The following is a 23,415-nucleotide window of genomic DNA, read 5'->3' on the forward strand; positions in this document are numbered from 1 at the left end:
CGGTGTCGGCCCTGACTCTACAGCCTTGTTTTACCCATTTACGTCACTAAAATAAGTTGGATATTAAGCAATCCATTTTGAGGGTGTCATAATAATTCACCCACCCACAATAAGTTATTGAAAAATATTCTACCACGTGCTATTTACGATTTACAGTTTTCGGTCTTATTAGTTGGAAATAGTACGCATGCGCACGTCAGACTCGGGACTCGGGTATTTTTTTCTAGTCTGCTTTGCTTGCATCATTGATCGACAGATTGGGTTAGTCTGCGATGGCTTTCGGTGTACTGGTTTCATTATACTGTTGGTTTTAATATACTATGGTATTATATATGATGACGATGTATGGCATTGTTGATATCTTATTGTGTGTTACCTTATACTTCTATTCATATTTTGATGGTTGTTTTCTTCAATTAATTTTCATACTTTTATACATTATACACTATGCATATTCTGTGATCAAGCCCTTCTCGAATCGTACGGGCCAACGATAGCGGCACCCATATATAGCATACAAGATCATTTTGTGAGAAATAAAGAGTTTCGATTTTCCCCGAAAAAACAACCTGAACAACTTACATGCAGCCGTGATCGTTGGTAAAAAAGCAGCTTTAGAAGGGCTAGATCTCAGTTGTGAAAACACATATGTATGTGTGTGTGTGTGTGTGTGTGTGTGTGTGTGTTTCAAAGAACTTACATGCACTTTGACTTTTTGTTCACAAAGTTGAGGACCGAGGTGAAATTGGCAACCCTAAAGTCGGCAGACTTGGTTTGAGCGACGTAGCTCTGCAGACACAAGGTATACCTGTCTTCAGTTCTCTTGGGGCATTTCGAGTTGTCCACGCTGTCTTGATAATTCGGGCTCGCCACAATTTGATTGAATGCAGTCCCTGGTAAAAAAAAAACATTTGTTAATATACAAAGGTTAAATTGTTGGAGAACTGCAGATCGGAACCCATACCTATTTAAGTTTAGTATCAGTACCTGGGGTAGTATCGGTAAAAAAATTAGAGAAAAGGAGCTACTACAGTGGTTCCTAACCTTTTTTTGATTGCGTAACCGTAAAAAATTGTATAAATAGTTTGCGGCACCCTTACTCGTATTTTTGCTGAGTGGTTGTAACTGTAACGTTGTAATAAAAAAGATTGAAGCAGCACATTTACTGTGCAAAAAGGTTGAAAAAACCTTCTTAATTTTTGTCACTTTTGTTATACACAAAATATTGTATCAGGAAGCTTAGGTGATTAGGTCCTTTAGTTTAAGATCTGATGGCGGTATTTTTTTAACATAATATCGGGTATCAGTATCTGAATGAAAAAAGTATATCAAACCCCCATAGTTAGAATTAAAATAGATTTTACATCCCACCATTAAAAAGTCCTTGCCTTTCATTTTATAATTAGTGAAGAAAAACAACTGTTTCGTGCATTCCTGGGCTGCTAGTAGCTCTAGGCTTCCCTCCAGCAAGATTTCCGTAAGTTGGTTGTTCCAGCAATTAACTGTATCCTCTCTAAAAACAAACTTGTTTAAGTCTGGTTGCTCGAGTCTTATCTTACGAGTTAATCAGTGATGCAAAGATGTCTTTTTAAAATGACTTAATTCCCAAGTAAGTTTTTTTGCAAAATCCAAGTCCCAGTTAAAGTCATCGGGTGTCCAAGTCAAGTCATTATAAAGGCAAGCCAATTTCAAGCCATGTAACTGACACAAATGTAAACTATGGAAATTGGCAAACCCGCCCGATTACAAGAATTATCGAACTAAAAAATAACACAAACGCAATATACAGCAATTAAATTGTTAAATGTTCAAAACTTTTACTTTTTATGTAAAACACTTCATTTAATCACAAGGAAAATGAAGTCCAAGTCAAGTCATTTGTCCAAAAGCCTTAAGTCGAGTCAGGTCTTTTGAAAACAGTGAATTAAGTGCACTTAAGTCATTGCAACACTGAAGTTGATACACGTTACCCTTTGCATCTAGGAGATACAAAAAGGCCTTGAACAAATATTTTAACAATAATCAACTGATAAGCATCAACCGCCTCAGGCCTCAGGCTTAGGCCTGCATTTATGAATATGCGGGCAAGTTGAAATGCAATACTGCAGTAATATCAAAATTGCTAAATGCTTAAACACAAAATATTAATTCAAGAACCATTACATAAAAATATGTTCTGTCAATCTTTTGCTGAAAACCACTGAAATAGATTAATTATAATTTGGCCTATCAGCAGGACAGACCTAAATATAGCCTTAGTACAAAAAGGTTAGGCATGAGGTAGAAACTGAACGACTGTAAAGGGTTTATTTTTGTTAAGAAATATAATAACATTTGCGAATCCTAAAACGTGTGTGAAGACACCCTAGATTTGTGACTAAAGACACGGGGAGGTATCAGTGCCGGTAAAGTAACAGGCCTAAGACACCTGCCAAACTAGTAAAAAGCCGACAAAGGAAACATAAAACCAAATTGAATATATATGTGTGCCTTCAGAAAGACCAATATCGAAATCGATTGAAATCAAGCGAGATCTAGCCTACCATACCGCGAACTCATATTTTTTTTAATTATACAATAGTATTTCTTTAATATTTACAAAAGCAAATTCATTTTTTACGAAACAGCCATCAAGTGATTTTACGACCAGACACAATAAAGGCACCATCCGGGTAATTTATTTTTATTCATCACTTGGTTGTTAGAATCTCATCAAAGGTTAATTTTCAAACTTATTCAATCCGTGTGTTGAGGAGTTTAAATTATAAGCAAAACTCGCACAATCAATGAAGAACCAGACAAAAATGGGTCGCCATCGCTTAACAATTTCAGACAAAATAAAAGCCCAGTCCAACTCAGCGTTCTTAATCCTCACTTGCAAACTTCGTTGGAGCGCTGATACCAGGCCGAGTAGATGACGTAAAAGCTGACCACGTCAGGATACTGCTTGGTCGTGTCATTTGTTTGTGACGTCATGCACTCGGGAAAGAAACCGATGACGACATCATCTGGATTCTGGAATGCTTGTCGACGTCGTCGGGCCTCGTGCCCCACCACGTGGCAACCTACATTTTTTTTTCTATTTTTTTGGTATTTTTTGAAGTAACTTAAAACCGAGTAATCTACAAAAATTCGAGTAGTTGACCCGGTACGGTAGTTCAACTGAGTTTCATAATTTGTCTGAAACAGCTTTTGGAAATTACCGAGAAATTTTCTTTGCATAACTGAGAGTTTTCTTTAACCAATGATCATAACTTTACCGAGTAGTGTAAATAAACCGAGTAATCTAAAGTAATCGAGTAATCTAAAGTAATCGAGTAATCTGACCAATCCGGTATTTTAAGTAAGTTTCATAATTTGTTTGAACTAACTTTGGGAAATTATCCATAAATTTGCTTTGCTCAACTGAGAGTTTTCTTTAACTAATGATTATAACTTAACCGAGTAGGCCCTAGTCCAAATAAACCGACCCGGGTGAGTAGTCTAACTAAGAGTTTTATAAATTAGTCTGAATCAAATTTAGGAAATTACCCAAAACTTAGCCGAGTAATTGGTCTTAGTCCATTAATTTCAATAAACCGAGTAGCTTTGCTTAAATGAGAGTTTTATTTGACCAATTATCATCATAACTTAACCGAGTAGTCCAAGTAAACCGAGTAGTCTGACTCAGAGTTTTATAATTTGGTTTGAATCAAATTTAGGAAGTTACCTAAAACTTAACCTGGTAATTGGTAAAAGTTTCATTAAACCGTATAACTTTGGTTAACCGAGTATTTGATTCAACTGATTAGTTTTATTTAACTGAGTAGTTTGACTTAAGTAATTTACTTTAACCATGTAATTACCTTTAACCGAGTTTTCCGACTTAACTCCGATAGTCTGAACCAAGTTATGTTATTTTTTTTCTTTAAAACATTTGAGTACCTTAACTCTAATATCGAACTCAAGGCATTTGATTATTTTCTGCAAATCTTTCTTACCAACGAAAAACTATGGGCCTTTTTTACATGTTAAAATTCATTCAAGTTATAAGTTTTTAGCGACTCATTGCACTTCACATAATTTTCAGACAAAGAAAATTTAAAATAATCGCGATACAGTATTTTACTAAATTTTTTTTAATAAAGGTGGCGCGAAAAATTGTTAATGAACTTAAAACATGTAATGTCGCAGAAAATGTTAAAACATTACGCAATAGTTATTGTCAATTGAAAGTTTTCGCCAGCGTTTATACATTTCGAAAACATTGCATCATTTTTATTTCAGTGTTGGGTAGTATCAGGGTTAGTAATAAATAAATAATTTTCCCAGTGGATTATTTAATCCCTAATGCATTTAAACTATTCTGTTAGTCGCTTACGCACACACCCATTAGTGATTAGGCATTGATTTCAATTACTTTATTACATATGGATGACATTCTGTTCAAAATTGAAATAGCATACACTTAAAATTAATTAAATCAAAGCTAAAAAAACTTTAGAAATAACCAGTCCTTGACTCACTTACCAGAGGCACAGGCCGCAATTGCAGCAAACACCAAAATCAGTATATTCATCTTGCGTTTAACAGTCTTGCTTTACCGCCAGATTCAAAATGCTTCTACGGTGTGAAATCCCATTAACTCCAAAAGCGGTTCTTGCCTGGCATTTATAGGCAACAAGATTCAGCTTCCGATTGTAGCGAAAACTGCAGGTAAACTATTTTCGGGCCACAAAGTTTTAAGGGTCAGGGCAGTTCGACGTCGGCCGCTTCTAATCCTAATTGCGGGGACTTTCGCGACTCGTTGTTTACGCAATTATGACGCATGTTTTTCGCGACTTTGACGCGACGCCTGTAGGACACGCGGTGTGCAAAATTTTGTTTTTAACGGTGTTTGTCCTCCTGAATGATTTGCAACTTCACTACAGTGAAGCCGTCGCATATTTTGCGGTGCACAAACTAATGCTGCCCCGTTTAAAAAAGAGCCAACAGTAATGTGTGTATGGAAAACAAAATGTTGCAATGCTAAAAACAAATAGACAGCCTTGCTAAACTCCTAAAAAAATTAAACATGATTGGGCAGTAAGAATTTACATTTATCATTTTTATCACAAATTTCCTTAAAGTTTTAAGTAACAGCATATTTTAACCGACATCCAACCGCACTTCTTATTGGTTGGATGAGGGTAATTAAGGATTGGTCTGGTAACATAGGACTGTTTCGTTCAGTTAGATCAAATCCGATCCTTGATTTAGATTTTAGAATAGAATATTACATTACATGTTGTTATCGCTTTATACTCAATGACGTGACTTAATTGCACTTAAGTCACTGTTTTTAAATGACTTAACTTGAAGTCTTTTGGGTAAAATGACTTGACTTGATTTATTTTTTCAGTTGTTGTGCAAAATAACTTTGGTTTAATTAGGTGTTTTCAATAATCTTTTGTCGAATAAAAGTTGGTTATTTGTCTCAATTTTTGTAGGTAAACAATTCGCTTGTTATATGTTGCCTTTTATTAAGTTTAGCTGCGTTATTGCTCAAATTCGGACAAGGTTACCAATTTTAATATTTTTACGTTTTTAGTTTATTTCAATTAGGCTACTTGACTTGCTCTAATTATGACTTTGACTTAACTTGAGCAATTGATGACTTAGACTGGGGCTTAACTTGGTAAAAACTTGCCTTTGAACCTTCTTTTTTAAATGACTTGACTGATAACTAGATCATTCTCAAATTGCTGGTTTAAACAATTGGCGGTAAAGCAAATTTGATCATAATAAATAAACTACTTTTGAACGTCTCAATGTTATATATTTTGCCTTTTCAGGTATAGGAATGACGTGAGTTGGAATCGGATTCCGATACTTTTTGTCCCGAATATCGGAATAAAAAGTATCAAGGATTATCCCCGCAAGAACGCCTGTCATTTTCGGTGTGGTCGCAATTGTACCACCCACATAATATAAAAGGCAAATGTTTGAAGAAAAAAGAAATATACTGGTGCCTTAAAAGAGACGGGAAATTAAGGGTGTTATTCAGTTGTTTCCAGAATATTTGATGTTTTTGTAGATACGAGTGTTCTAAGCTCACGACCGCCACCATGCGGATAAGTTGGCAGTTTTCTCACACACGATTTTTTCTCTTCTTTTTTTCTTTTTTCTGATGACTTACCGTTCAGTTTTCGTCAAAGATCTCTGGTGTGTTTGCCATAAAGACAAGTTATGTCATTTCGGCCACAATTGTATTGTGTGGTGAGCGGGAATGTTTTTTTTTTATTTGGTCACAATTTTGTTTATGGCTAAATGGGAAAAGCCCGAATTTAAAATTGCGCAAATTCGAAAACGTAGCATAAAAATTACCAATTTTTTTTGTATTTCGCCTATACTAGGGATTTGTGCTTCTTAGAGGTGTTCTACAAATTTGTGCAAAATCCTATTTGAATAGCACTACTATTCTGATTAGTAATCGCCTTTCTAAAGGAACCCGGTATATTATTATGACTTTATAAGTTTTCCGTAATCGTTACCAATACAACTTCAGCAGGCTTGATTATCCGAAAAAATAAGATTAGTATGCTTACTAATGCAAAGGCAAATCACGACCAAATATCCTAAAAAGCATTACAATTTTACTTGTTTGACTACGGTGATGACTTCATTTAGTATCATGTCGCGACCCCTCTTAATATAGAGTTACCAAATTAAAACACCTGAATCGTACATCCCAATTACGAATCAAATTGAAGTAAAAGCTATTTTTTACTTCTATGTTTAAAGTTTCTATTTATCAATGTACTTTATTTCGCCCTATAAAATAACTTATAGGTATATTGCTTCATTGTGACCGGGCAAACATAAAATGGCATCCGTACGGCGGACAAACTCTCTTGTTTATTTATATACAGCTTTTGGCACTTCTAGGTCTCAAATAAAACTAATTTGGGCACTTTTTTGTTCCGTACGTAGCTAAAATAAAACTAATTTGGGCACTTTTCTGTCTTTACGTAGCTCAATTAGAATTAATTTGGGCACTTTATTAAACTAATTTAGGCACTTTTGGTTTTGTAGCTCGCATTAAACTAATTTGGGCACATGGGCCATGGGGTAAGGGTTATATTTAATGATCCTTGCAAAATTGTGATCATCTGGACTTCAGAAGACGACTGGAAACCGAATTAGACAAAAAAAAAATTTTAAATTATATTTTTTTCTTCAGTGAAAAAACTGCGTTAAGTGCCCTAAATTTAGCGAAAAATGCGATTAGCGAGAACACTAAAGTGGTGTCCCTGTTCTGAAAACTACATACAACAGAGATGGTCAATTTTAGACAGTGCGCCGCATGAAGAAACAGAAATAACTTTGCGGGCTGTGACAAAAAAGGGGATCTGAAATACACATAATACACCGTGCGATTCCTTTTAAAAGCATCTCTAAATATCCTTGATTTGACAAGATGGTAACAAGAGTAACGTTGTCGCTACGTAATAAAATATTCTGAAAAAAAAGGGTGTTTAATGCTTATTTTTGTCTAAAAAGTTAATGAGCCGCGGGCCGAATTACATTGCTTGTCGGGCCAGATCAGGTTGTAATTTGCCCAGGCTTGACCTACAAGTATCATCAATAAAAAAAAATTACAAACACATATATTTCCAGTTGTTGTATTTGGCAGCAATTTTGCTTAGCACAACTTAAAGAGTCATTTCTCTCCAAAAGAACACTTATCCAAAAGAACACGAAGGGCATCACACATCAGCCATTATCGGCCAATGGTTTGACGCTAAACTGTCTTGTTACTTTACAAGGAATTTAATTCCACAAAAAATTAAGAGCCGAACTCTAATAACGGTCATAGCCACCACCGCCGCCACCGCTTCCATATCTTCTGTCTTCGCCGCCATCTCCTAAAAGTTTGCAAAAATAAAACAAATTGCTAAAAAAACATTTTCAACCTATGGCATAAAACACAACGATTTTATCCACTTTTAATGTAACTAATAACCTATTTTTTGTTTTAACGTAAACATTATTTACAAAAAATTGTAAATTATGCTCTCAAAAGTGAATTCCCATTGGCAGTGATTTTGCTTATTGTGTTAAGCGAACCTTTTAAGTGTAATTTCTTACGGAACAACATCGGTAAGAGACTTAACACTTTTCAACTGGTCTTTGCCTCTTACCTCAGGGTTCAACACAAACAAAACAACTCCGCCGTTTTCACCCCGTGGCTTTTCTATGTGCGGGTTTATCAGCAAGCATTACACATTTTAAGCTCTTGGGAAGTGCAAACGCACAAGGTAAAAAGTCCTATGGTGGCAGCAGCCAAAAAATGGCCTCATATTTTAACTGTCCAGATGGAAAGGACCTCTGATAAAATAAATATTGGGGTCAAGTTGGGCTTTATTTCTAATTATTTTAGCCTTGTAAAATAAAGTAGTTAAAACAGTATATATCTATTTACATACATTTTGTTACACATTTTTATTATACATTAGAACAAACTTATTCAATTTAATTACCAAAGCAAGGTTTGAATTATAAAACTTTTCTTTTAACAACAATTTATTTTAAACTAAGAAAATTTTTATCTTAGAAATAGTTAAACAACGGATTGGTTTACTCAAAATAGGTATAACTAAATTGAGAAAACGTTTAAAAGAGTTCAAAAACTACAAAACTGCTATCGTCATTCAATTTAAATTTATAGATGAATAAAAAAAAGTTAATCCTAGACTAAAATATTAACATTCTAACAAAAGGTAACTGACTTTGGTTGTAGCCTCCATAGCCGCCTCCACCGCCGCCGCTGTTCCCGCGGTAACCACCACCGCCGCTTCCATAACTACCACGGTCGTCGCCGCCGTAGCCTCCTCCGTAACCACCGCCGTAGCCTCCTCCGTAACCACCGCCGCCGCCTCCGCCTCCACCTCCACCGGGACCCTCTTCAGCCATATTGACAACCATACGCCGACCCATAAAATCAGATTTAGATTTTTTTAACTGCTGGATGGCATCCTTGGCGTCGCCTTCATTTTCGAATGTAACAAAACAGCATCCACGGGGCCTATGAGTTTCACGGTCCATGATAATGTCCACTTTGTCAACCTTTCCAAACTTTTCAAACTCTTGTCGAACGTCATCTTTACCTGCATCATAGGAAAGATTACCTACATAGAGTTTCGACATTTTGGAAAACTCTGTTCTAAACCTGAAAATAAAAAAGGTCATAAAATTGGCAACTCGATATCTTGTCAAAAAAACTCCCAAAAAGCGCTATTATTTTTCAGTATACACAGTAGTTCATCTTCAGCTTCATATTTAAGCTGCATAAAATAACCCCAGCGCAATATATTCAAAGTTTCCCATCTGGGGTAACATATAGGAACACGGGGTGCATATTTTAATTTTTGGGGGATGCCGGTTGGGTTTGTTGAAAAAAACTGTGCACAGTGGCCCGTCTGCCACTGTGTGATTGGGCAGTAAGAATTTCCATTTATCATTTTTATCACAAATTTCCTTAAAGTTTTAAGTAACAGCATATTTCAACCGACATCCAACCGCACTTCTTATTGGTTGGATGAGAGTAATTAAGGATTGGTCTGGTAACATAGGACTGTTTCGTTCAGTTAGATCAAATCCCCTTGATTTAGATTTTAGAATAGAATATTACATTACATGTTGTTATCGCTTTATACTCAATGACGTGACTTAATTGCACTTAAGTCACTGTTTTTAAATGACTTAACTTGAAGTCTTTTGGGTAAAATGACTTGACTTGATTTATTTTTTCAACTGTTGTGCAAAATAACTTTGATTTAATTAGGTGTTTTCAATAATCTTTTGTCGAATAAAAGTTGGTTATTTGTCTCAATTTTTGTAGGTAAACAATTCGCTTGTTATATGTTGCCTTTTATTAAGTTTAGCTGCGTTATTGCTCAAATTCGGACAAGGTTACCAATTTTAATATTTTTACGTTTTTAGTTTATTTCAATTAGGCTACTTGACTTGCTCTAATTATGACTTTGACTTAACTTGAGCAATTGATGACTTAGACTGGGGCTTAACTTGGTAAAAACTTGCCTTTGAACCTTCTTTTTTAAATGACTTGACTGATAACTAGACCATTCTCAAATTGCTGGTTTAAACAATTGGCGGTAAAGCAAATTTGATCATAATAAATAAACTACTTTTGAACGTCTCAATGTTATATATTTTGCCTTTTCAGGTATAGGAATGACGTGAGTTGGAATCGGATTCCGATACTTTTTGTCCCGAATATCGGAATAAAAAGTATCAAGGATTATCCCCGCAGGAACGCCTGTCATTTTCGGTGTGGTCGCAATTGTACCACCCACATAATATAAAAGGCAATTGTTTGAAGAAAAAAGAAATATACTGGTGCCTTAAAAGAGACGGGAAATTAAGGGTGTTATTCAGTTGTTTCCAGAATATTTGATGTTTTTGTAGATACGAGTGTTCTAAGCTCACGACCGCCACCATGCGGATAAGTTGGCAGTTTTCTCACACACGATTTTTTCTCTTCTTTTTTTCTTTTTTCTGATGACTTACCGTTCAGTTTTCGTCAAAGATCTCTGGTGTGTTTGCCATGAAGACAAGTTATGTCATTTCAGCCACAATTGTATTGTGTGGTGAGCGGGAATGTTTTTTTTTTATTTGGTCACAATTTTGTTTATGGCTAAATAGGAAAACCCCGAATTTAAAATTGCGCAAATTCGAAAACGTAGCATAAAAATTACCAATTTTTTTTGTATTTCGCCTATACTAGGGATTTGTGCTTTTTAGAGGTGTTCTACAAATTTGTGCAAAATCCTATTTGAATAGCACTACTATTCTGATTAGTAATCGCCTTTCTAAAGGAACCCGGTATTATGACTTTATAAGTTTTCCGTAATCGCTGGTCACTTTACCAATACAACTTCAGCAGGCTTGATTATCCGAAAAAATAAGATTAGTATGCTTACTAATGCAAAGGCAAATCACGACCAAATATCCTAAAAGCATTACAATTTTACTTGTTTGACTACGGTGATGACTTCATTTAGTATCATGTCGCGACCCCTCTTAATATAGAGTTACCAAATTAAAACACATGAATCGTACATCCCAATTACGAATCAAATTGAAGTAAAAGCTATTTTTTACTTCTATGTTTAAAGTTTCTATTTATCAATGTACTTTATTTCGCCCTATAAAATAACTTATAGGTATATTGCCTCATTGTGACCGGGCAAACATAAAATGGCATCCGTACGGCGGACAAACTCTCTTGTTTATTTATATACAGCTTTTGGCACTTTTAGGTCCGATGGTATTACCCGAAATAATTTTTTGAGCACTTTTTGTCCGTACGTGGCTCGGATAAACTAATTTGGGCACTTTTTGTTCCGTACGTATTTTGCCAACTAATTTGGGCACTTTTTTGTTCCGTACGTAGCTCAAATAAAACTAATTTGGGCACTTTTTTGTTCCGTACCGTACGTATTTTCGATAAACTAATTTGGGACTTTTTTGTTCCGTACGTAGCTCAAATAAAACTAATTTGGGCACTTTTTTGTTCCGTACGTAGCTAAAATAAAACTAATTTGAGCACTTTTCTGTTTTTACGTAGCTCGATTAGAATTAATTTGGGCACTTTTTTAAACTAATTTAGGCACTTTTGGTTTTGTAGCTCGCATTAAACTAATTTGGGCACATGGGCCATGGGGTAAGGGTTATATTTAATGATCCTTGCAAAATTGTGATCATGTGGACTTCAGAAGACGACTGGAAACCGAATTAGACAAAAAAAAAAACTTAATTATATTTTTTTCTTCAGTGAAAAAAGTGCGTTAAGTGCCCTAAATTTAGCGAAAAATGCGATTAGCGAGAACACTAAAGTGGTGTCCCTGTTCTGAAAACTACATACAACAGAGATGGTCAATTTTAGACAGTGCGCCGCATGAAGAAACAGAAATAACTTTGCGGGCTGTGACAAAAAAGGGGATCGATTCCTTTTAAAAGCATCTCTAAATATCCTTGATTTGACAAGATGGTAACAAGAGTAACGTTGTCGCTACGTAATAAAATATTCTGAAAAAAAAGGGTGTTTAATGCTTATTTTTGTCTAAAAAGTTAATGAGCCGCGGGCCGAATTACATTGCTTGTCGGGCCAGATCAGGTTGTAATTTGCCCAGGCTTGACCTACAAGTATCATCAATAAAAAAATTTACAAACACATATATTTCCAGTTGTTGTATTTGGCAGCAATTTTGCTTAGCACAACTTAAAGAGTCATTTCTCGAAATGTACATACAGGGATTAGCGAGCGAGATAAGAAAAGCACAAATAGTGTCCGAGTTGCCAGAACTAAGAATCCAAAAGAACACGAAGGGCATCACACATCAGCCATTATCGGCCAATGGTTTGACGCTAAACTGTCTTGTTACTTTACAAGGAATTTAATTCCACAAAAAATTAAGAGCCGAACTCTAATAACGGTCATAGCCACCACCGCCGCCACCGCTTCCATATCTTCTGTCTTCGCCGCCATCTCCTAAAAGTTTACAAAAATAAAACAAATTGCTAAAAAAACATATTCAACCTATGGCATAAAACACAACGATTTTATCCACTTTTAATGTAACTAATAACCTATTTTTTGTTTTAACGTAAACATTATTTACAAAAAATTGTAAATTATGCTCTCAAAAGTGAATTCCCATTGGCAGTGATTTTGCTTATTGTGTTAAGCGAACCTTTTAAGTGTAATTTCTTACGGAACAACATCGGTAAGAGACTTAACACTTTTCAACTGGTCTTTGCCTCTTACCTCAGGGTTCAACACAAACAAAACAACTCCGCCGTTTTCACCCCGTGGCTTTTCTATGTGCGGGTTTATCAGCAAGCATTACACATTTTAAGCTCTTGGGAAGAACGCACAAGGTAAAAAGTCCTATGGTGGCAGCAGCCAAAAAATGGCCTCATATTTTAACTGTCCAGATGGAAAGGACCTCTGATAAAATAAATATTGGGGTCAAGTTGGGCTTTATTTCTAATTATTTTAGCCTTGTAAAATAAAGTAGTTAAAACGATATATATCTATTTACATACATTTTGTTACACATTTTTATTATACATTAGAACAAACTTATTCAATTTAATTACCAAAGCATGGTTTGAATTATAAAACTTTTCTTTTAACAACAATTTATTTTAAACTAAGAAAATTTTTATTTTAAAAATAGTTAAACAACGGATTGGTTTACTCAAAATAGGTATAACTAAATTGAGAAAACATTTAAAAGAGTTCAAAAACTACAAAACTTCTATCGTCATTCAATTTAAATTTATAGATGAATAAAAAAAAGTTAATCCTAGACTAAAATATTAACATTCTAACAAAAGGTAACTGACTTTTGTTGTAGCCTCCATAGCCGCCGCCACCGCCGCCGCTGTTCCCGCGGTAACCACCACCGCCGCTTCCATAACTACCACGGTCGTCGCCGCCGTAGCCTCCTCCATAGCCACCGCCGCCGCCTCCGCCTCCACTCCTTCGATCGTACCCGCCACCACCTCTTCGATCGTACCCGCCACCGCCTTCTCCACGGAAACGGCCTCCGCCTCCACCTCCACCGCGACGCTCTTCAGCCACATTGACAGCCATACACCGGCCCATAAAATCAGATTTGTCTAACTGCTGGATGGCATCCTTGGCGTCGCCTTCATTTTCGAATGTAACAAAACAGAATCCACGGGGCCTATGAGTTTCACGGTCCATGATAATGGCCACATTTTCAACCTTTCCAAACTTTTCAAACTCTTGTCGAACGTCATCTTCACCTGCATCATAGGAAAGATTACCTACATAGAGTTTCGACATTTTGGAAAACTCTGTTCTAAACCTGAAAATAAAAAAGGTCATAAAATTGGCAACTCGATATCTTGTCAAAAAAACTCCCAAAAAGCGCTATTATTTTTCAGTATACACAGTACTTCATCTTCAGCTTCATATTTAAGCTGCATAAAATAACCCCAGCGCAATATATTCAAAGTTTCCCATCTGGGGTAACACATAGGAACACGGGGTGCATAATAATTTTTGGGGGGTGCCGGTTGGGTTTGTTGAAAAAAACTGTGCACAGTGGCCCGTCTGCCACTGTGTAGAGCAGTGGCGGGCAACATACAACCCGGGTTTTGAGCGGCCCGCAAACAGTTTCCGGCCTTACATGATAATGACTACTTGCTTACTACGTTAAATAATAGTGATTGTTAGTTATTCTCCAGTCCTTTGTTTTGGGTTAAAGTTAAAGGACTTCAGACTAATACCGAAGTCATAAACCCGTCGGAATAAGACCTATATGACCAGAATCAGGCCTATAAAACATTTTACCTAACCCCACCCCTAAGTACATCACTAACTTCCCTAATAATTTCACCCAACATATTTTTTAACCCCACCTATTACCCATCAATAACCTCAGGCCAGAAAACCAGGGGCCAAAACAGCGGCGCTATAACACCAAAACAGCTGATTATACCCATCGCCCCCGTTCGTCACATACACTATCCCTAAAGTTTAAGGAGTTATTTTGACCCCAAATGAGATATAGAATTTTCGATCAATATTTTCCTTTGGATTTTGCCAAGAAACGAAAAGTTGTAAATTTAACAATGATTGGTTGCCAAAGTGCTTTTTCACTCAAGTCGGCAAGAAAGCAGTATGTTTGAAAAAATCGGGGCAACCAGGTGCAACTTAGGTCAAATACACCCTGCTACTATTACATATGGGAAAATCTAGCCATACATTAATTGTTTGAGGGTGCATGTCTAGTCTGTTGACAAAAAATCGTGGTTAACTCTTATACTTTGTTTCAACTGAGTCGAAAAAATGGCACTGGTCTAAAACCATTTATTCTAACGAAACAAGTTGTCATAGTTTTGCAAGGAAGGCATAAATATGTAAAAACAAATATAAATACATTACTTGACCCACCCAAATGCTAACTCCTACTGTAACCCAAATATTGTTTGCAATTTAAACACCTAAGGAAAATGTGGTAGGATTATAGACCATCTCCTTTTTTTTTAATTTCTAAACTAGTTGTCAAAAATGAAATTGATAAAAATATATGGTGCTCGTTCACTATTGTACGTGAAAATTAATAAAAAAAAAATTTTCTTTAAATGCCGCTTACCACAACACATATTGTTTGGTTTAGGGTGCGGGTTAGCGTTTGGTTGAGGGTGGGTCAAGTTATTATTAATAATAAACATACTATTACTTGACCCACCCTCACCCAAACGCTAACCCACACCCTAACCCAAACAACATACGTTGTGGTATGCGGTATTATTATTTTTTTTTTTTGCATAATTTCTCACGTACAATAGTGAAAGAGCGCCCAATATATAATAATAATAAATACTTTGACTTTTTTAAACCAAAATAATGTAAGCAATTATGATTCAAAAACGTATTATCTTTAGACCAACAAGAAAAATTGCTAATAGCAAAAACAGTAAAAATGTAGGATTCTAGACCAGCGCCATATTTTGCTCTTATTAATTTAATTATAAAACTAGAATTGTATAGTTGTTTACGGAACTTCTTGATGCAGAGTATGCGACAATAAATAAAAAAGTAGAAGCATTGTCAATATCCAGTGAGATGCCACTCACATTTTCATGTTAAATAACAGTAAACTTTATAATAAATCAGATTTAAAGATAATGACAGCAATAAATCCGGCGCTGGTCTAGAATCCTACCACAGTTCTAAAATCAACGCACAAAATTTGAGTTAGGGTGCGGGTTAGCGTTCGGGTGTGGGTGGGTCAAGTAATATTATATTCTTTTTGTTTAATAATATTACTTGACCCACCTTAACCCAAATGGTGTTTCGTTGTGGTAGGATTCTAGACCAGCGCCATAAATCCTAATAAAACCAACTTTACCAAATGGCTGACACGTGCTGATATACACACTGGCTATACATAAAAAAATTACCTCGACTTGATAAACGTGCAAAAAATTATCACACGTCTTCCATCGAATGCGGCAAAAACACAATGCTATTACAAAAAAGAAATCTCAAAACGTGCCAACAAAATTTGGCGGCAAAACCCACGTTTCTTTGTTTAACGCTTTGGGCGCCATCTTGAACGCGTTTTTCTTTCAAGGAAGTGTGCGATCAGAACACGTGATGATGCGCAAATGTTTTCTGCGCATATCACCACCAAGATTTACAGTATTTATTCCGGCATCTCTAAAAATCCCAATCAACAATATTCTAGATGACTAGTCCAATGCTTGGACACTTCCCTTTCAGTAGATGTGCGTGTTTTTTTTTATTAGGTTTTAAGTCAACGCTCGAGCGGCTTTATACCCCTTGTGATTTATTTTTCGCGAAACTTTTGCCAACACTACCATACATTTAAAACTTTTAATTTAGAGACATTTTGAAAAAACGTGTTCGATTTCTGAAAATAAAACGTGTTTTAGAGCGCTTCGATTAATTCAGTTCTTTTATCAGAAATATCGAAATGGAATCAACAATTTCGGTTAGCAACTCCCCATAAAAAAAACTTTGTTTCTTTTAATCCAGCCAATCATGAAGGTGCTTTTACTCACGACTTTCCGTTCAACAAACAAGATTGAATTTTTTCTCACCGAATCCAATCGAACTACCTAATTTTTGACAACGTGTTACGTTGCTTATCTGTGTTTGCCTGAAATTTTTACGAAAACTGAGTGTAAATGTTCGTATGCCCGAGTTACAAACATAGAAATGGTGCCGTTCGGCCTTAAATATTGCTGAGCAAACAGCCGTACAACGGATTTTAAGCCCATCAATCTTTTTTATTAATTCATACGTTAAATGCTTTTATTCTACGTATTTCGATAAACAGGGGCGTTTTAAAGGTTGTTACTGTGAGATTGTTGAAATGCCACTATGTAAGTATAGGAATCAAATTTTTCTAACTTTTCAAAATGCCCCAAAAAAATTAAACCCGGAATTAGTCCTTGCAACATTGATCCAATTTCATTTTTAAATCATAATACTGAAGCTTAAAGAAAACGGGCACTGGTCTAGAATCCTACCACTTTATTGTACAGTAACAAAACTAGTTGCAAAGACGAACTTCAAAGGAAAAAATAAATTTAATAATAGCACTTGACCCAATCAAACCCAATTAATGTTAGCAAGTTAAACCCCCAAGAAAATGTAATGGGATTCTAGACCAGCGCCAAAACAGCTGGTAAAAAAAATAGGCCACAACTGTATTTAAGATATCTATATTATATACCTATTAGTCTATAAAAGTGCAATGATTGGCGCTGTTTCACTATTGTAAAAGCTTCATCATATCCTTCAATTTTTTTCTCTACTGTGAAAAAAATAAAGTTGAATTTTTTAAAAAAGCAGTAAATTATTGCAGAGCAATTTTATTCGGCAAAACACAGCCTGTTGATTGCCAGTCTGATTCCAATAATCTTTTAATGAGAGTCACTTTCAGCACGAAATTTCACTGAATCCGTTATCTTTTTTTATTTTATTTGATAAATATACATCCCGTCTTATCAAGGTTTTGGCATGACTGTTTGTAATACAAAATGAGTTCGCGAAGTTCGCGCTCGTTAATCCCTCGCTATGCCGAGCTTGCTAACTTCGAACAAGCGAGTGTTTATAATGCTAACATAGGCATCAACTTTAAAAAGTTCAGGGCGTGTTTTCTAGCCAGTGCAAAATTGCTAATTAATTAGATAAAAAAATGTGAGCTCTTAGATAACAACTGTTGCCTGTTATCATTGAGTCAACCATTTCACCTTTCAAAACTTGATTTTCGCTCCTTTAGGCTAAAAGAGTTTCGAATAAATGGGCTAAACATAAGCTTAACAAGAATTTTAAAAAAGTGCGTAAAACTTAAAAAACATTGTTTGGGATTTTATGAACTCAGGCTTATACCTGGTAATTCAGGAAAATTCACTTTTGGTTAACTAAGACTATGCTACAGCAATTATTTTGCATATTTATTGATAACTTGGTCAAATTAGGGCGTCTTGACGCTCTACGATAAATTTATGGCGTCTAAAAATGTTCTGTACACCAACTTTGGTGCCTATATGCAGTATGCATGTCATTCCCTGGTGTGTAATTACAGGCCTAAATCACCAACGCCAAGCCTGAAAGTTTGGCACATTTATGTTTTTATTCCAGACCTAAAGTGATTGTTGATCATGACTAGGCTATTTATCGGTAATTTACCGTTTGACATAGATGAGAACACTCTGAGAGACGTGTTCTCAGAAGTCGGTACGATAGATGACTTGACGATTATCTGTGACAGGGACAGTGGACAGTCCCGTGGATTTGGTTTTGTTACATATGCAGATCAAGCAGAAGCTAATGAAGCAATGAACACATTGGATGGAAAAGAAGTCAAAGGCCGCCCAATTAGGGTGATTAAAATTTCTGTATTACATTAATGTTCTTATTGATTAGACCTGGGCAAACTACGGCCGGCCAAATCAGGCCCCCAAACCGATTCAATCCAGCCTGCGGCTTACTTTCTTTAAAATGTTTTTAAGTAAATAATTTCCTTTTCTTATTTTTAATAATTTTATAATATTTTATTGTTTAAATTGGCATCCTTGTCTATTTTTACTCTTACCTGCTTGTCAAAACTAAGTTTCTACCTTTACAAAAGAAACACACTTAGTATGATATGTGATCCGGCCCGCCAAGACATTTTCTGGTTCTCATGTGGCCACTTGTCAAAAATAATTGCCAACCCTTGTTATTGATTATTTTGCCTAAACCAGTGTTCTTAACCTTTTTTACTTGACAGCGCACCTAGAAACATTTTAAAAAGTTACGCCACACTTGCGAGCGAAGTGAGCGCGAAATTTTTAGGTTTACCCTTATTTCTCTTAAATAGCTTGCAATTTTTTGTTATATAGGCTTTATAGTTGCATTCTTTAAAGGGACTTTAGCCTCTAGACCAAAATAAAAACAATATCAACTTCGGAACAAAACACAGTTAGGAATAAGGCGCAAATAGGGCTAATACCTAATAGTCGCAATAATATTTAGGTCTGATTCCGATTTCGGAAATGGCCAAAATAAGGCCTATACAACCTTTTATCTAACCCAAACCGCACCTATAACTATCACTAACTCTTTGCGTTCCATCTCTTATAAGTGATGCTTGAATTGCTTCTCAATCACATTAACTGAAGATGATACAAGCTCGTATCGAAACGTCTTAATCAAGATGATATCGATCTACTCGACCCTTTTTGCTTTGCAATTTATTATCAAGCTAAAAAATACATGTTTTATATATTTAATTATTTTTTATTTGGCTCGCGGCGCACCTGGCAGCCTTCCATGGCGCACCAGTTGAGATGCGCTGGCCTAAACAATAGTACACCGAAAGCCATTGTAGACTCCTGAATCTGTTGATCTATGATGCAAGCAGGGCAGACTAGAAAAACAACTAGCCTGTTGTGAGGTTCGAACTTATGACCTCCGGCCATACCGGGATCATTAGTCAAAAAGCAACTTCAGAAGAGCTAGATCTCGGTTGTTAACAAACATATGTGTGCATGTTTCATTGAATATGCCTAAACAATTGGGCAAATAATGCTGCAAAAAAATGGTGGCATTTCTACAAGATATATGCTGACATCTAATTGAATTTTAGGTTAGTTAAAATCCATTTTTAAGCACACAGACTAATTTTATATTAGCATTTAGTAGTTGCAGACTGCATTGGCTAAATGTAATAATAAAAAGTTGTTATACAACACTATTACGAGTAATTTATTTATGGAGACAATTGCAATTTTGTTTTTTGCTTTAAATGCACTATAGCTTATTTTGTTTTAATTTGAACAACAATTTATCTATTTTCTGAAGAATGTAATTAGGTTTCACTGGCTAATAACTAAAATTGCCTTCGTAACAATGCTTTATTTTCTCCGGTGGTTCTGAAAGCCACGGTTGAGAGCCCGCGCTCGTACAGCATCATTTTTTAAATCACTGGACTCAATACCCAGTACCTTTTTTAACTTTTATTTTTGTTTTTTCGCACTGTGGCAGGTAAATACAGCAAATGAGAAGAAGCCTGGCGGAGGTGGTGGCTATAGAGGTGGCGGTGGCGGCTACGGAGGTGGTGGCGGCTACGGAGGTGGTGGCAGCGGCTACAGAGGTGGTGGTGGCGGCTACAGAGGTGGTGGTGGCGGCTACGGTCATCAAAGGGACTACCGCGATGACAGGGGTGGAGACAATTATGATCATCACAGAGGAGGTGGCGGCGGCTATGGAGGCGGCAGCTATGGAGGCGGCGGCGGCGGGTACGGAGGTGGTGGTGGATATAGTAAGTGCTTTAAATGCATTGATAAAATTTTTCTTTTTAAAAAATGTTACATGATGCCAACTTTTTTTAAATGGCTAACTTGTTTAAATCGTAAAATTTACAGAAACAAATTCAGTTAAAAAATTTTTAAATTTAAACCACCGTGAATTTACAGTTTTTAAAAGCATCTTTGGCCTACTTCTAAAACAATTGTAAATCTCTAAATATATTTTGTTTTTTTAATTGTTGTTGCGCCAATCAACCCCCATGTTTATTTTAGCAGAGGACTTCTGCATCCCCAGTTAGTATATGAAGCCTTTTTGGGCTGGCCTTTATTTCTGTTCCTTTGAACATCCATCCGTTAGTACCTAGAAACACCAATCCCCGGAGTTTATTGTGTATTTGAATTTTCAGGTAAGATCTCCGAGCCTAGCTTAGCGTTAACTCTTGAATATCTCATTTAAGAGTCTCACTTTAACTTGATCATTTTTTTGAAAAACTTTAACGTAAATCGGTTTAAGTAGCTTGGAAGCACGGTAAGTCTCCACCTGCTATATATTTTTTTCTAAGAATAACAACAAACAACACTGTAAATCAGGGATGTCCAGCCCTTGCACCGCATTGTTGCCGGAATGATGTTTACGAGCGGTCCACAACTTCAATTGTTTTGACTACATTTATAACAAGTTGAAGTATTCAAATGTAATCTCATAGTTTCTCTGAAACCCTAAGAAGGCTACCTCTCAATAGCCATCGAGCACTTGCGCACCTACCATTGTTCAGCGGGAGTTTTAAACCTGTGTTTTTTGCGGACCGTTTTAAGAAACTATATCAACCCAAAGAAGCCATGGCATGATTTAGCATGTAAACGCAAGTCTGTGGTCCACATGCACGATTTTGATTAACGAAGAGCGGGTGTTTATAAGTTTGGTTGTTTTAAAACGTCACAAAATGACATAACTTATGAAGTAGCCACTTACCATCCTTTCAGTGGTTCTTAACCATTTTTCCTTGCTACATCCCTTTTAAAGCACCAATCAATTCTCGCACCCCCTTTGAGAATTGCTTAAATAACAAAGCCATTGTAATTTTATTTTTATACAAATAACTGATAACACAGTAACACTACACCAAAATGTGTGTTAGTTTTCCATTTAATTGAGCAAATAAATAATTTACAGTTAATACATTTTCTGTGTCTGATTCAACATCCCTGCACCCCTTTAGAACAGTTTTCGCACCCCTGCTTAAGAAACCCTGCTTTAGTTGAATAGGTTTTTGAACCAATAAATTTTTTGAAAGTGGCAATGCGGCCCATTATGCTAAAAGGTTGGACATTCCTGTTTTAAGTGCAATGCGTTTAGCACTGAGCATGCTTATAATGTTGTTGACTGTAAAACCAAGTGTATAGTGTATTATTCTTCAGGGAATGACAACTATGGTGGAGGAGGTGCAAGTGATTATGGAAGAGGCGGCGGCGGAGGTTACGGAGGTGGTGGCGGTGGCTACTATTAGTTCCATATGCAAGGGGAATGCATTGCGATCAGATGCATCAAACAATACTGTAATACTTGGCTGTTGGGACTTGGGAACGCTTTGTCATGCAACAGTTTGTAAAAAAGTTTTGCGTTCGTGTGTGTTTTGACGCTTATAAATAGTTCACCAATTTACCAAAGATAATTCTGCAGATTTCAAGATATAAGCACCGCAACATATTTTTTTTACTAATGGAATTTTGAACATCTTTTTATTTAACAACCAACCAACAGCTTGATTTTACCGTTGTGAATACTTTTCATGCTTATGTATCAAATAAACCTGTGTGTTTTGTTTTAATGTTCTTGTTTTCTGTTTGTTCAGCATTTTTAGTTTTAGGTGCTGTATTTGCTAATTAAAACAACATGCAATTTAATCAAGCATGGAAATTGTTTTTTCTTACATATAGTATAAAAAGCACACATCTTAAATACAGATGTGGCATGTGATTCTTTGCTTTTTAGCAAACCAGAATATATATAAGAAAAACATATATTTCCTTTTCCTGCAGTAATAATTTACTAGCATTGCAATATTCTATATGGTTATCTAAACTAACTTTTTAAGTGCTTATCAAAGATAGACTCTCGAAATTTATTTTTAAAAAATGAATCGATACAAAATAGTTATTTAAGTAGTCACTGACGTAGTAAAGTAGTAATTGGTTTCGCAATATGATAATTAATGTTAAACTATTTTGTCATTTGAAGCATGCAACCAGACAAAAATGTTCACGGTAAACCCATTTTGAGTGCTTCAATCACCGTATCACATAGAAAAAACTCTAGTTTGTAAACTGCTCTTATACATTATCTTCTACTCGAGTCTAAACAAAAAATAAAATATGTTAAACAGGAGGACAGCCTGCTTTTCTAACTGAAAACAGGCGTGATTTAATAACAAGTTCGCCACTAAGTTATTTAACATTGAAGTTTATGAATTGCGTATTAAATAGTCATTGAAAAACCCTACGTTATAACTGGCCATGGACTATCTGGTTTATTTTTTATGTGTTTTCTCATGTTGAAATTTCATACTAGTCCCAAAATATTTTATGTGCAGCCTAAACTGATTTTTAATCATTTGTTATTGTGCTGAACTAGTATTTATACTGTTTTTACCAAAATTCTATTCAAAAAAACGCCAAGCGATCCCATTTTAGGTTTTTGAAAAACTATAGATCGTCTATGAAAAGTCTTTAAATATCCTTCAATTTTGTTTGCAAAATTGTGTGGAAACCCTAGATAGGGGTAACAGGATATTTTGTATAGTTATTTATTTTAGTAATCACAATAAGAACTGGACGGGGGTGCGGTTGTTGTATATTTTGTCAGGGGGTATATTGTCATGGCTTAGTGTTTATTTTTATTTAGTTTTAATTTTTTTTTGAAATTGATTTTATTTATTTATTTATTTTTTTTCAATTTTATTTTTCATATTCATTTTTTAATTTTTATTTTTTATTTTTTTTGTGTGTTTTTTATTTTTATTTTTTTATTTTTTTTTTTATTTAATATTTTTTTTATTTTACACTTTT

General features: G+C 35.6%; 2 protein-coding genes and 1 long non-coding RNA gene across 5 annotated transcripts; 1 reads left to right on the forward strand and 2 right to left on the reverse strand.

Annotated features, from left to right (window-relative positions):
* Positions 1-8,769: 8,769 nt before the first annotated feature.
* On the reverse strand, positions 8,770-13,943 carry LOC146141087 (uncharacterized; the record flags this gene model as incomplete). Its single annotated transcript, XM_083392808.1, has 2 exons — positions 13,392-13,943; positions 8,770-9,190 (listed from the first exon to the last, which is right to left on the reverse strand). Coding segments are annotated over exons 1-2 (933 nt in total), but the record flags the coding sequence as incomplete, so codon positions are not given.
* On the reverse strand, positions 12,220-13,389 carry LOC146141088 (uncharacterized). Its single transcript, XR_014501273.1, has 2 exons — positions 12,812-13,389; positions 12,220-12,535 (listed from the first exon to the last, which is right to left on the reverse strand). It is a non-coding gene; the product is annotated as an uncharacterized LOC146141088 (long non-coding RNA).
* A 3,946-nt stretch (positions 13,944-17,889) lies between the features above and the next one.
* On the forward strand, positions 17,890-22,178 carry LOC146141089 (uncharacterized). 3 transcript variants are annotated; one of them, XR_014501289.1, is made up of 3 exons: positions 17,890-18,441; positions 20,087-20,756; positions 21,769-22,178. XR_014501289.1 is itself a non-coding variant. In XM_083391388.1 (3 exons), exons 1-3 carry the CDS (start codon positions 18,220-18,222, stop codon positions 21,855-21,857), a joined length of 588 nt encoding a protein of 195 aa, XP_083247514.1. In that variant the 5' UTR covers positions 17,890-18,219; the 3' UTR covers positions 21,858-22,178. The 3 variants fall into 3 exon arrangements, 2 of the variants coding, with proteins under 2 accessions (XP_083247514.1, XP_083247513.1); XM_083391388.1 differs by having other exon boundaries at positions 20,087-20,363; XM_083391387.1 differs by having other exon boundaries at positions 20,087-22,178.
* The last annotated feature ends 1,237 nt before the right edge of the window (positions 22,179-23,415 follow it).

Source organism: Ascidiella aspersa, chromosome 6, assembly GCF_963924565.1.
Source record: "Ascidiella aspersa chromosome 6, kaAscAspe10.2, whole genome shotgun sequence".
Lineage (NCBI taxonomy): Eukaryota > Metazoa > Chordata > Ascidiacea > Phlebobranchia > Ascidiidae > Ascidiella > Ascidiella aspersa.